The 13,746-nt window shown below is 40.2% G+C and overlaps 1 protein-coding gene across 7 annotated transcripts in view; it reads left to right on the top strand.

The window, feature by feature from the left end:
- Nucleotides 1–13,746, top strand: part of KDM1A (lysine demethylase 1A) — a 132,346-nt gene that overhangs the window by 41,894 nt on the left and 76,706 nt on the right. For 5 of the 7 annotated variants that reach the window (XM_053575513.1, XM_053575512.1, XM_053575514.1 and 2 more), the window contains 3 exons: nucleotides 2,083–2,164; nucleotides 3,934–4,028; nucleotides 6,617–6,661. In XM_053575513.1, the coding sequence (XP_053431488.1) occupies nucleotides 2,083–2,164; nucleotides 3,934–4,028; nucleotides 6,617–6,661 (222 nt within the window). The remainder of the gene's footprint in view (nucleotides 1–2,082; nucleotides 2,165–3,933; nucleotides 4,029–6,616; nucleotides 6,662–13,746) is intronic. The other 2 variants (XM_053575515.1, XM_053575517.1) reach the window with 1 other exon arrangement.

Here is a 13,746-nt window from a genome sequence, read left to right on the forward strand (position 1 = left end):
GCATCATAGCTCACAGCAACCTCAAACTCTTGGAGTTGAGCAGTCCTCTTGCCTCTGCTTCCCGAGTAGCTGGACTATAGGTGTGCACCACTGGCTAGTTTTTTTCTATTTTTAGTAGAGACAGGGTCTAACTCTTGCTCAGGTTGATCTTGAACTGCTCAGCTCAAGCAATCCACTTGCCTCAGCCTCACAAAGTGCTAGGATTATAGACGTAAGCCACTGTGCCTGGCCATGAATAATTTTTGAAATCCAATTATCTTAAAAGCCTCCCTGGACTCCCACCATTGAAAAAAACACTTCTGAGGTAATCTAAACAACTAAAATTTCATAAAAGTTTCAAAACGTGTGCAAGTCAGTTCAAATACTTTTTATAAACTATCTTGTTAAACAAAAAGAGAGAGAGAGACAGGGTCTCCTTCTGTCACCCAGGCTATAGTGCAGTGGCACAGTCAGAGCTCAACACAACCTCAGATTCCTAGGCTCAAGCTGTCCTCCTATTTCAGCCTCTGGAGAAGCAAGGACTACTCACATCACCATGCCCAGCTAAGTTTTATTTTAAAACTTTTTGTAGAGGCAGAGTCTCACTATGTTACCCAGACTGCTCACCTCAAATAGTCCTCTCACCTCAGCCTCCCAGAGTGTTGTGTTTACAGGCATGAGCCACTGTGCCCAGCCTACACTGCTAATTTTTTTTTTTTTTTTGGAGACAGAGTCTCACTATGTTGCCCTTGGTAGAGTGCCGTGGCGTCACAACTCGCAGCAAACTCTTGGGCTTAAGTGATTCTCCTGCCTTAGCCTGTCAAGTAGCTGGGACCACAGGCACCCATCACAACACCCAGTTATTTTTTGTTGCAGTTGTCACCGTTGTCTAGCTGACCCAGGCTGGGTTTGAACCCACCAGCCTCAGTGTACGTGGCTGGCGCCGTAACCACTGTGCTACGGGTGCGGAGCTTACGCTGCTAATTTTTTAAAATATTCTTTTTAGATTATGGGGAAAATCAAAATTAAATATTTTCCTGATATAGTCTGTTAGTAAAAATATTTATTTTTTAATTCAGAAAACATTTGTGTGTACTACGTACTAAGAATGCAATAAGGAATTACGGAATCATTACCATCTCTACCCATGTGGAGTTTATAATTTAGTGTATATGTTTTTATTTTATTTTGCTTTTTTATTTATTTGGAGTTTCCAGTGTATGCACATGGTTTTCTCCTATTTGAAAATCTCCAGTCAGCCCAGATGAGCTTGGGCCGATTTAGGGATGAAAGATCCTGTCAGTGTTTTCTGTTTGGTAGGCTCTGTGCCTCTTGACATAGGGCTACAATGGAGAGCCATTTGTCAGAGAAATCACTTGACAGCTAACTTGAGGATAGAAGGGCAAGAGTCAGGTCACAGTGGTAGAAAGTTGATATTTACATAATGTTGGGATCTGTGGACAGATGTTTTCTTTGTAGATGGCCCTTGTTCATCCTGTACCTTAGAAGGTATTATAGGCAGCTAGACAGATAAAAGTACCTATGACTAAATATGTCTTCTGGCTATCAAATTGTTTTATATCACATTTGATTCTGTACCTCTTGTATGTCATTTGTTACCTATCTGTCCCTCAAATAATCTTTGAATTAAACTTCATTTGGTCTTTGTGCCCACAGTACTATTGATTGCACTCCATGTAAACACTACCCCTTTCTTTTTTTTTTTTTTTTGTAGAGACAGAGTCTCACTTTATGGCCCTCGGTAGAGTGCCATGGCATCATACAGCTCACAGCAACCTCCAACTCCTGGGCTTAAGCGATTCTTTTGCCTCAGCCTCCCGAGTAGCTGGGACTACAGGCACCTGCCACAATACCCGGCTATTTTTTGGTTGCAGTTTGGCTGGGGCCGGGTTTGAACCCGCCACCCTCCGTATATGGGGTCGGCGCCCTACCGACTAAGCCACAGGGGCCGCCCTTACCCCTTTCTTTTTAAATTATAAAAGGCAGAGCCCTGGTATGGTATAAAAGGCAATTTGCTACAGTTGCCAGGTCTGTGGGTAAAACAGAGCTAATGATTTTGGCCATTTAATTTCTGAAAAATAGGATCGAGTGGGTGGACGAGTTGCTACATTTCGAAAAGGAAACTATGTAGCTGATCTTGGAGCCATGGTGGTAACTGGTCTTGGTAAGTACTTAGTTTGTGCTGCAGTTCATAATCTGAGACTCATGAGATTGTTAAAGCTTACATTTTAAGGGCGGCGCCTGTGGCTCAGTGAGTAGGGCGCCGGCCCCATATACCGAGGGTGGCGGGTTCAAACCCAGCCCTGGCCAAACTGCAACCAAAAAAATAGCCGGGCGTTGTGGCGGGCGCCTGTAGTCCCAGCTGCTTGGGAGGCTGAGGCAAGAGAATCACGTAAGCCCAAGAGCTGGAGGTTGCTGTGAGCCGTGTGACACCACGGCACTCTACCGAGGGCAGCGAAGTGAGACTGTCTCTACAAAAAAAAAAAAAGCTTACATTTTAAAACTGTAGATGCAGTTTTAAAATACATTGGTTAGGGTATTCGTCTTGGTAGTGAGAGGTGAATGCCAAATATTCTTCCTGAAAGGATATAATCAGTATGTGCAAATTTTACGTACCTTTTGGCCTAGGGTATCTTTTTTTCAGTTCTAGAAAATAATCCTAAGAAAATAGATAAGCAGAATGTTGTGTTTGAAAATAACTTTTCTCTTTCTCTGTCTCTCTCGCGTGCGCTCCTTCCCTCCCCTCCTTTTTCCTCCCCTCCCCTCCTCCTCCTTCCCTCCCTGTCTCATTTTCCCTTCCCTTCCTCCTTTCCCTTTCACCTGGGCCATGGCCTGTGCACCACCATGACTGATGTTTCTATTTTTTGTAGACTGGTCTCAACTTTGCTCAGGCTGGTCTCAAACTCTTTTTTTTTTTTTTTTTAGAGACAGAGTCTCACTTTATTGCTCTTGGTAGAGTGCCGTGGCATCACACAGCTCACAGCAACCTCCAGCTCCTGGGCTTAAGCGATTCTCTTGCCTCAGCCTCCCGAGCAGCTGGGACTACAGGCGCCCGCCACAACACCCGGCTATTTTTTTGTTGCAGTTTGGCCGGGGCTGGGTTTGAACCCACCACCTTCGGCATATGGGGCCGGCGCCCTACTCACTGAGCCACAGGCGCTGCCCTGGTCTCAAACTCTTGAGCTCAAGCAGTCTACCCACCTTGGCCTTCCAGAGTGCTAGAATTATAGGCATGAGTCACTGTGCCTGGCAGTTTTGAAGCATTTTTTTAAATTTATTTTTATTTTTTTAGAGACAGTCTCACTTTGTTGCCCTTGGTAGAGTACCGTGGCATCACAGCTCACAGCAACCTCCAGCTCTTGAGCCTAGGCGTTTCTCTTGTCTCAGCCTCCTGAGTAGCTGGGACTAAAGGTGCCCACCACAACGTCCGGCTATTTTTTGTTGTAGTTTGACTGGAGCAGGTTTCAAACCCACCACCATCCGTATATGGGGCTGGTGCCCTACTCATTGACCACAGGTGCTGCCCATTAATGAGGCATAGTTTATAATGGTAGGATATTAGAAACCACAGATTAGAAGGTTAAATTATTATACAGTGAGTACTATTTAGCCACTAAAAATTGTATAGCTCTATAATAACTAAAATGTCTGTGGTATATGCTAATGAAAAATATTATAAAATAACACGTGTTATCTTTTTGTGTGTTGATGTCTGTAATTTTATATACTTAAAATCTAGAAAGGTTTGTAAGAAAATATTAATTAGTGAAATTATAGGTTGTTTATGTTTAGCTTACATATTTTTACTTGTGAGTAGTTTTCTTTTCCTTTGAGGAAAAAAATTGAACATTCTTGAAGTAAAAATATTTTTACTTTGAAGTTTTTATTCACTTTTCATGGGTATGTTGAATTTAATGTTTGAGTTTTTTCTAGGAGGGAATCCCATGGCTGTGGTCAGCAAGCAAGTAAATATGGAACTGGCCAAGATCAAGCAAAAATGCCCACTTTATGAAGCCAACGGACAAGCTGTAAGTTGAAGACAAACAGAATTTTTCAGATGTGTTTGGTTCAGTTGAAAACAGTTTTAGGGGAATGAATGGATGAACATAAGCACGAATGCAAAAAGGGGTGGCGATGATATGACATTATTTTGGTTGTTTCTTAACTCGGAGCTGTGTAAGAAGGGATTATGGTGTATATGCAGATTTAAATGTCTGTTCAGGCATTTATCTTTAGACATGTAATGAATGCCAGGTGGACAATTATCCTTTTTGTTTGGCTGTGGCTGTTTACTCCAAGAGACCTGTTGAATCGAAACCAGATTCTTCATTTCTTTGTTTTGTGCCTCCCATCATGTGCTTTAGCTCTGTGTACTCTTTATGACCACAGTTTTGTGTTTATAAGCTTAGTTTTTTTGATGGGCTAATAGCCAAAGGGTAGCACTTAGTCAAATAGGTAGGTAGGCTAAAGAATTTATTGAGCAGAGGCATAGGAACATCTTATACTTAGTATGACATGGAGTGGTAATTGATGAGTGGGAGTGGAAGTAGTTTAACCACTGTAAGATACACTTAGATTATGTAATTTAGTTTAATTTTTTAGGGATGAGTGAAATTCAAAAGTTTGTATTCAGCAAAAATTACCAACTTCCTCATCAGGATGAGAGCCCACACTTCTCAAAACAAAGTATAATAAGCAGATTCTCTTTAGGGGAGGGAAGATTTACTGTGCGTTTGATAGTTTAGCTGTTGTCCCTAAAAGTGATAAGATTCCAACTCTTAAATTTTATGTGAAAGGTCTCAGGGGACATTCTCACCTATTTCTACCAACCTTTAGGTTGTACGGGGTTTAAATCAGGGGAGGACAGACTTTCAGGGAAAGCTTTGATTCCTATTTCACCATCCTGGTCCAGATTTCCTCCAGAGCTTGGGGGAGAAGAGGTTATGGGAGGCTTCTGGCAGAATAAGCAGAATAAAATAAGAGAAGAAGGATGAAGAAGAGATTAATTCAACAATTTAGTAAATTTCTAGTAAATTTTTAGTAAATTTAGTAAATGATACAGGGATGAGTAAGACAGTCCCTACTACAGTATAGTGGTACTTGGGCACAAAAAAATTTTCTTCCCCAACTTTTTATTATGGAAATTTAAAAATATGCACAAAAAGTAGAAAGAGTGCTGGTAATGAACCCTCATTTTTCTAATCTTATCTGTCCCCTTCCTGTACTTTGGGGGAGGGGAAATCTGAAGTATTTTTAAGCATATCACAAACAGCTACCCATAAATATACCAATAACACAAAGTCAAGTTAGCTTTGTGAAGGGCAATTAGGGAAAAAATTGCTGTGAAAGAAACAGTGGCAGGAGAATGTGTGAAGCTAGGAGGAGTGAGGGCAGAGAGGTTTGGAGAGCAGGGAGAGCTTTTGTGAATGGCAGGTCAGGACTTCACGGGGTTGTAACAGGGAAGGGCATTGAAGGTAGCAGCGGAAGATGTAAGTTTAAGTGAAGTACGTCAAGGAGGATGTGATTACACCAGTGTGAGGGCGAGAATATAATACAGAGCTAAAGTGCGGGGTGGGGCTGTGCTGTGGGGCATATATTGCTAGCTAGGCTGATTTGCAAATTGAAACTTCAAAGCAGGGAAGTGACATGATCAGATAGTTGTTTTATGTAGATAGACTGTTAAGCATGGAATTGAGGTAAAGAAGCAAGCCTCCAAGATGACTGTCATAATTGTCCTCAAGATGTTGATGGAGTCCATGCTAAAGATGATCACGTACCATTGATATATCATCTTTTTCTTTAGACTTTCCAGAGTTTGGAACAGGTTCATTTAGTCTTTCTAACAGTAAAGAGAGAACTTTTATTTAGTAGAGGTAGCAAATTGGCTGCTTCGTTGGTATTAGATGAACTTTTAACACATTTTTTTAAAATATTTGTTTCTAAATTGTATACCAGTACTACCCTCAAGAGAGGCCTGCACTGGCTCCTCATCTGTGAACTGTTGGTTACCAGTGTGGATGAGATGTGCCAGAATGTACATGAGTTAAATTGGTAACCATACTGTTAGTTCAGACGGTAACTTTTTTTCTGGAAAAAAAGACTTTCTCAGTAAAGAAAGTGAACTGGCTCTGTATCTCACCAAAGCTGGCCCTTTAAGTAGCACTCTTTTAAGTAGTTGTTAACCTGGTGTTTGGTTTGAGCATTTTATATGTATGCAGGGATATTTCTGCAGGTGAAATTGGTAGTTTTTGTTTAACTCTGATCTATACAGGATTTTTCTAAGTTGATATGTTTGTCCTGGGTGCAGTAGCCAACTCGTAAGGAAGATTTTTTAAACGTTCTCAAATCTTGGAGAGAATTCTTTGCCACTCTAAGTTATGTTTGCCTTGAGTTAGGTCATTAAATAAGAAATATCTGGTTTTGAATCCAAAGTTTATATATCAAACAAGAACCAGTACAGTTAATCAAAGTATGCAACTAAGCTATCGACACACTTTTGCCATTTTAATGGTAGCTTGTGTATGCCAGCAACGAAGAAGCCTGGAGTGCAAATGGCAATGAAATCACAAAAAGCATTTTCCACAGCTTGTTAAGAATTGAATATTTTTCCTTACAGGAAGTGCTCCAAAGCCTGGAAGAAGTGATAGTCAGTTGGTGCAAGGTCTGGTGAATACAGTGGATGACAAGAGTTTCCAAGTCCAACTTCTGTAGTTTGAGCAGCATTGTTTGTGCAACATGTGGTCAAGTGTGGCCTTGTAAAGAGGATTGGTCTGTCTCTGTTGACCAGTCTTGGCTGCTTAATCATAAGCACCCTCATCATTTCATCCAGTGGTTACAGTAGACATCTGTTGTAATTGATAAGGTTTCATGAAGGTGTGTGGGTAATACTAGCACTGGATCACCAAATAGACACCATTAGCTTTTATTGATTAATATTCAGTTTTGGGTTTTTTTTTTTGAGACAGAGTCTCAAGCCGTTGCCCTAGGTAGAGCGCCGTGGCATCACAGCTCACCGCAACCTCAAACTCATGGGCTCAAGTGATTCTCTTGCCTCAGCTTCCCAAGTAGCTGGGACTACAGGCACCCGCCACAATGCCCGGCTATTTTTGTTGTTGTCATGGTTACTTTACCCGGCCCCGCCCAGGTTCAAACCCACCAGTCTCAGTGTATGTGGCCGGTGCTGAGACTGGTGGGTTTGAGCTACAGGTGCTGCCTGAATATTCAGTATTAGACTATTTCGGCACTTCATCTTTATTCAACCATTTGTGTAGAAGGCTTGCAATTATTAAAAAGTATCCATTTTTCACCACATGTAACAATATGATGTAGAAATGATTCGCCTTTATGTCAGGACAACTAAGAAAGGCAAGCTTCAAGACAATTTCTTTTCTGATGCTAATTTAATGTGTGCAGAACCCATCTATCCAGCTTCTTTACCTTGCCAGTTTGTGTCAAATCGTCCTATATTGTTGGAATGGTAACGTCAAACCTTGCTACTAAATCACTCATAGGTTGAAATGGATTTACTTCCACTACAGCTTTCAGCACAGCGTTATCCACTTTGGTCTCAGATTGCCTATATCGTTTATTTTCAAGGTTAAAATTACCAGAATGGGGGCGGTGCCTGTGGCTCAGTGAGTGGGGCGCTGGCCCCATATACTGAGAATGTGGCGGGTTTGAACCTGGCCCTGGCCAAACTGCGACAAAAAAAAGCTGGTGTTGTGGCAGGCACCTGTAGTCCCAGCTACTTGGGAGGCTGAGGCAAGAGAATTGCGTAAGCCCAAGAGCTGGAGGTTGCTGTGAGCTGTGGCACCACGGCACTCTACTCAGGGCAACAAAGTGAGACTCTGTGTCTTAAAAAAAAAAAAAAAAAAATTACCAGAATGGGATGTCTGAATACTGTGCGTTCATTAGCCACATCCTTCCCAAACACTGTTGATATTTCCAGCTGTCTATGCTGTATTGGTTTAATGATGAAACTTGTATTTGAAAATAACACAAATTTTTGACTTATCCATGGTTTCAAAAAAATTGCTGTAAAAAATAAATTTGAAAGATACATGCCAAAAATGTATTTGAAAGAATGAGATGTACCTTCACAATAAAAATAGAACAGGAAGTATCAAAGTGAAAGGTTGACATTATCAACTGTCAAACTTAGTACGTAAGGAAATTGGGCATTTCATACTTAATAACAGTTTATGAAACGTAAGAATTATGTTAATGTTTCTGTATATAGCTGCCTCCAGTAAGCGCAGAGTAAGAATGGATAATTACTCACTTGTAGATTAGCTTTGGGGTCATAGGACAAGTACAAAGAACCCCATTAATTTATGCTTATAATGCAAATATGGTTCATGGCATTAAAAATCTAAAGAAATAAGTAGGTCAGTAGTTTCATTCCCCTATTACAGGAGAAGCATCTAATACAGTAAGTTGAGAGTTGGAATTCATTGCCTGTTGTTGGGGCTCAGATTCCCATACTTGTTCTGCTACCCTGGCTAACAGTTGAGGAGAGATGGGGATGGAGTGGGTGTATGCACCCCTCTCTGTCTGTGTGACTCTATCACAGGTAGCTGAGTCTCCTTGTCAGCTTTCTTTAGTAGTTTACCCCAGGAGCAAGCAATGCCCCCCTAGAGTAGAAATTCACTCAGCCATTGATTTTTGTTTAGTAGACGGTCTGATGAAATGGGGTTGTGTTTCTCTGTTTGTGGACCTTGTCAAAAGAGTGATTTGTGGTGGTTCTGTTGTTAGTACATAGAAATCAATTCTATCCTGTGTAAGGTCAGCAGTTCCTTAGAGTTACAAATATCACTTGTAATATTGACTTAAGGACACATCTCTACACCCAGCCATTTTGCTGCTGTAGGAAAAAATCACACAGCAAGTGATTTTTATTTTATGTTGTTGTTGTTCAAATCATAATCACAAAGATCCCGGAAAGAGTTTATTTACCTCTCTGTTCTTTTCTCATTCTATATTTGCAGCTAGAATGTTGAGCTTCTATGTTTTTTTGTTTTTTTTTTGATGGGGGAAGTTTATTTTGTGGCTCTGGATGACTAGAACAAGAAGAGCTTCTCTATTAAGGATATTAAGGAATACAGTATAGAAATATAAAATAATATGGGATTGGTAAGGATGTCCCTATAAATAGAAAGGATCTCCTATACCTGAAGGCTATGAAATAACCAGAGCTAATATAGCAGCTGCCTGCTGATGGAGTTCTTTTATCAGCTATAACTGGACATGGAGACGATTGGGAAATAGGGTAGTTCTTATTTCAGGAACATTTTAGGAGTCACCAGTGAAGGGACTGAAAACATGGTGGATTGGTGGAGAAAAGGGGAAATGGCTTTGAATGTTTTCTGCATCTCCTGTACCCCCGCTAGTGACTTGGGGGCTTTAGATTCCTTTTTTTTTTTTTTTTTTTGAGTATTGAATTGGGTATGCTAATTGAATTCCTGAAATGCTATAGCATTCCGCATTATAAGATCTCTGATCTCCTTGGGGGTGGGAAAGGGGGCATGCACAGGGGAGAATATTGTTAGCAAATGAGAGTCAAAGGGGGAACTGAGACCGTGATGTTCTTCTTGGGAATGGCTCAGTTGTTAGGAGGAAGGAGGACAACACCTGAAAGGCAGGAGGTGCCGAGTCTCTTACAGAGACTCTGAATTATAGGTACGCTCCATCCCTGTCATAACTCAGCCAGTTTTCCTTTGCACATACAGTGGTGCTTAAGTTATTACACTTCTCACGTAACTATTGACCTTTTGGGGTTTTCATCTTCCTTCGAAGAAACATCTTCAGTATCTTTATGACAGTTTTTCTCTAACCTTTGAAATGATTGTCAATCCCTGCTTTTTTAAAAAGTAAGTGTGAAAACCTCATGCTCTCCTTTTATGGTCCTTCCTCGCTGCTTTGAGGAAGTCAGTTATTTATATCCCCTAAAAGATTCCTTACGAGTTGGAGGGGCACAACAGTCTGTAGAATCACACTGAATTTTATTTGTGGTAAGGATATACTTGTCCTTATTCTCTCTTTAGCAATAATAGCTATATGTGATTTCTCTTGACTGTTTGAGAGAATCTGAATTAAAGACTCTACAGATGTTGGGCGGCGCCTGTGGTTCAAGGAGTAAGGTGCTGGTCCCATATGCCGGAGGTGGCGGGTTCAAACCCAGCCCCGGCCAAAAACCACAAAAAAAAAAAAAGACTCTACAGATGTAAATTTCTTCTTTCAGGTTTTATCAAAGGAACTAATCTTAATCTTGTTTTATCATAATTCTCAAAGTGCTCAGTGGGAAGAGATGGGGGAGGTGGAGATTAGCCATTACAGTTTTTTTCAAAATGTGATTCTTCTTGAGGATTTCTTGCTAAATCTCAGAACTTTCTGTACAACTCCATTTTGCTTTCTTGCTAGAGAGCTTATGAAGGCTGGAAGTAAAATAGATACACAATGTTTTAAAGATTTAAAGAGCTTGAGATGGTAGAATGCAACTGGAGGTAGCACCTAAAGAGAGCTATCCTTCTTCCTTTTAGATTTCTTCTTGTGGTAGTAGGGACCTTGTCCAGAAAGTTGTCTGGCGCTCCTTAAAATTATTCTGCAAGGATTAGACTCACAGGATGCCCCTTGCCTGGCCATATTCAGGGATGCTCGGTATAACATATAAAACCAGAACAATCAGGATTGAAGCAGACCTATTTAGAATGGTAAGATTGATCAAATACTCTTAGTCTTGAAATAACTATTTACCTGGAGCCTTTCATAGAGAAATAAATGGTTTTGGAAAGTCATAATCAAAAAGTGATACCCTTTTTATTTGCTTCTTAAATAAAAGGCTCTATATTATTGGTCCTTTCCCAAAATGCTTCTTAGTTTTATATTGTAAATTCTTACTCTGTTATAATGTAGAAATCCACTTGCCTTTTAACATGGTGCTTAACCCTTTGTAATCATTTGTTGGCATTCCTTTCTTAAGATGCAAGAACCTCGAATAGAATGGTCAGGTAAAATTAAAATTATTGGGACTTGACTTTAGATTGCCAATAATTTCAATTTTGTCACGTTATTCTTATTCCATAATTATTTGTAGAACTAATAGACTCCAAGGGTTTTCATTAAGGGAAAAGAAATGACCTGATACACAGGTACTTTGGGGAGGGTGCTAGGGTAGTCATTTGCTGGAGTTCTTTGCATGGTCTGAGTTTGTCAAATAGACGTTTCTAACTAGCTTATTGTTAGAAAAGAATTCAAGATTTAAATATATTAAAAACACATTTTGGTTTTCTTGCAGTCAGTATTGACTTCCTAATGGACAAGTATTTTGTTTAGTATTTTCTAAATATTCTTTTAATTTCAAAATGAAATTTTAAAGTTAATGGGAAAAAAGCCAAATTTCAGAGCTATCCCTGGCTACATTTGCAACATTGCTGTAATTGCTTAACTAGGCAGAAAATGAATGGGGCCTGATTACAGACTGTTAATCTCATAAAACTGATTCTTGGGTTGGGTGGTGAACCAGGGACAATCCTGTCATCTGGTCTCAGTCAAATGTGGTAGTAATCTTTCGGTTTTTGTTTGATTGTGTTGTTGTTGTTGCTGTTCTGTGTTTTTCCATTTCTGTTTTGAGTTTTGCTTTGTTCCTCACTGGTTTCTGATACCTCTTCCCTTCCTCCCTTCCCCCTACCCTTTTTAAACTGCCTTTCTTTTGGCCATTTCTGTGCCTTGACTCACATTTCGGTCTCTGTACAGTCTGTTCCTTATTTCTCTAGTGGTTGTAGCTTCTGAGCTAACAGAATGCTTCTGTCATGCTGTGTGTTTAAAGCCTTGATTTTACTGCTATCGTACAAAACTAAACTTGACGTGGCTGTTGGGCTGTTATTTACAGTTTATTTCTCTCTCTGCTGCACTGGTTAAAAGGACACTGTCAAGGTATTTTTTCATAATTTTTCAAATCATTTTCCTCACTGTTTCAAATAACCCATTAAAAGCTTGAAACTTAAATCTTTTCCTTTCAAAGATCCTCTCCATCATACATTCACACTGGTTTGTTGTAGAGTTGCGCCTATATGTTGGGCTGGTGCCATTTGAGTTTAGTCATTGAAAGCGCATGTAAAATGTCAGTTTTTTGTGGGGGGCATGGGTGGATGAAAGGGGAAAGTGTAATGAATCAAGTGGGCTGCTTAGCAAACAGAGGGAAGAAACAAAAGGTCAAATTTGGTTTCTCTAACCTTGACAGTGTCCCTTTAAATATTTCTCTACCACACACCCTGGATCCCAGTTACTGAGCCTGAGTGCTGCGTCCTTTTTCAGTATGAACTTCCCCATGTGACTGGCACCCTAGCTGCAAAGATTAAAGCTTGTCCGAAGCAAGCCATCCATTGGACACTGGAAGAGCTTTAATCTGTGCCACTTGCACACCTGAGTATAGGCACATTCTGCCCTATCATAGAGGTGTATGTGATTGTGTCCCTCTTGCTGCTACAGCATCTTCTTGCCAGGCATTTCAGAAGCCACTCTTTTGTTCTCCAGGAGGAGGAGTCATGCACGTTGCATCTATGATGGGTTAAGGTCTCCTAACTACCTAAATTTCATGTGGAAATGTAATTGTTTCCTTTCTGAAAGGAGCACCCAAATTAGACTTTTAGAACCATCTTCTGTCTCATCATTATAGGAATTGCACTAGAAATAGCAAGTTTCTGAGCAAAATTTTAGCATTGTTTGAGATGCTCTATATATTACCATCACATATCATATTGGGGAGGAAGGGTAACTGATGAGAAAGTAAGTGAAATTCCTGACAAAGTCTCTTCCATTAGCTCTCATAGCTGTGTAATAAAAAAAAATAGGATGTCACCAAGAGCTCTTTTTTTTTGGCTGTAGAATTGAATGGCTAGGTTGGATGTTTGTGATCCATCAAGTCTCAGGTATCACTTTGATACATAAATAGCACCAAGTCTCCAAAGCCTCATTCTCTAACTCATATCTCAATACAAACCAGAATAATCTTAGGGATTTAGATTTTCTTTAGGCTAAGGGTGATTATCTAATTCATAAAGATAGCCTGATCGCTTCATTGTATATAGTCACAGAATTTGATACTTTAAATACAATTTTGATTAAATCAGTTGTGTCTGTTTACAGTTCCAGAGAAGAGTTGCAGTCCTCTTCCCTTCTTTTTTTTGGGGGGTGGGGGGTGTAGATTACCCTGCTTGCTAGATTCTTTTTAACACACAATAGCTTATCTCATAGAGTTAATTGTGTGATCAGAGAAGGAGCAGAGGCTTGGAAATCATCTGTTACTTGGAAAAAGCAAAAATTAAGGTGTTTCAAGTAAGAGGTAGAGTCTTACTGTGATGATTTTGTCAGTAATCACTTACCTCCTCAGTCTCAATGATTAGTACAGCTTACTTTAATGTTTTGTTTTTGTGTTACCAATTTTAGGTTGACTGTAAAGTGAACTTCTAAATTTTGAATCCCATTTCCCATTTGTTGCCCAGTTTATGGCAAAGGCTTGCCTGAGACATGCCTTTTCCTCCTTATGCTGCTGCCGTGAATGAATTCAGCGATGAGATTGCAGATACAGTTCACTTGGAAGCTTAATCAAGCAGAGGGATGCTTGTCCACTAAGTGACGGTATCTGTAGGCAGGGACACAGCGTGGCCCAGAATTCTGGGCTTGTAGCTTGATGACCTACTTTGTCCTGTGTTCCCTTCATCCACCACAGCAAAGAGTCAGACCTCTGGT

This window comes from Nycticebus coucang, chromosome 22, assembly GCF_027406575.1.
Source record: "Nycticebus coucang isolate mNycCou1 chromosome 22, mNycCou1.pri, whole genome shotgun sequence".
NCBI classification, from domain to species: Eukaryota; Metazoa; Chordata; class Mammalia; order Primates; family Lorisidae; genus Nycticebus; species Nycticebus coucang.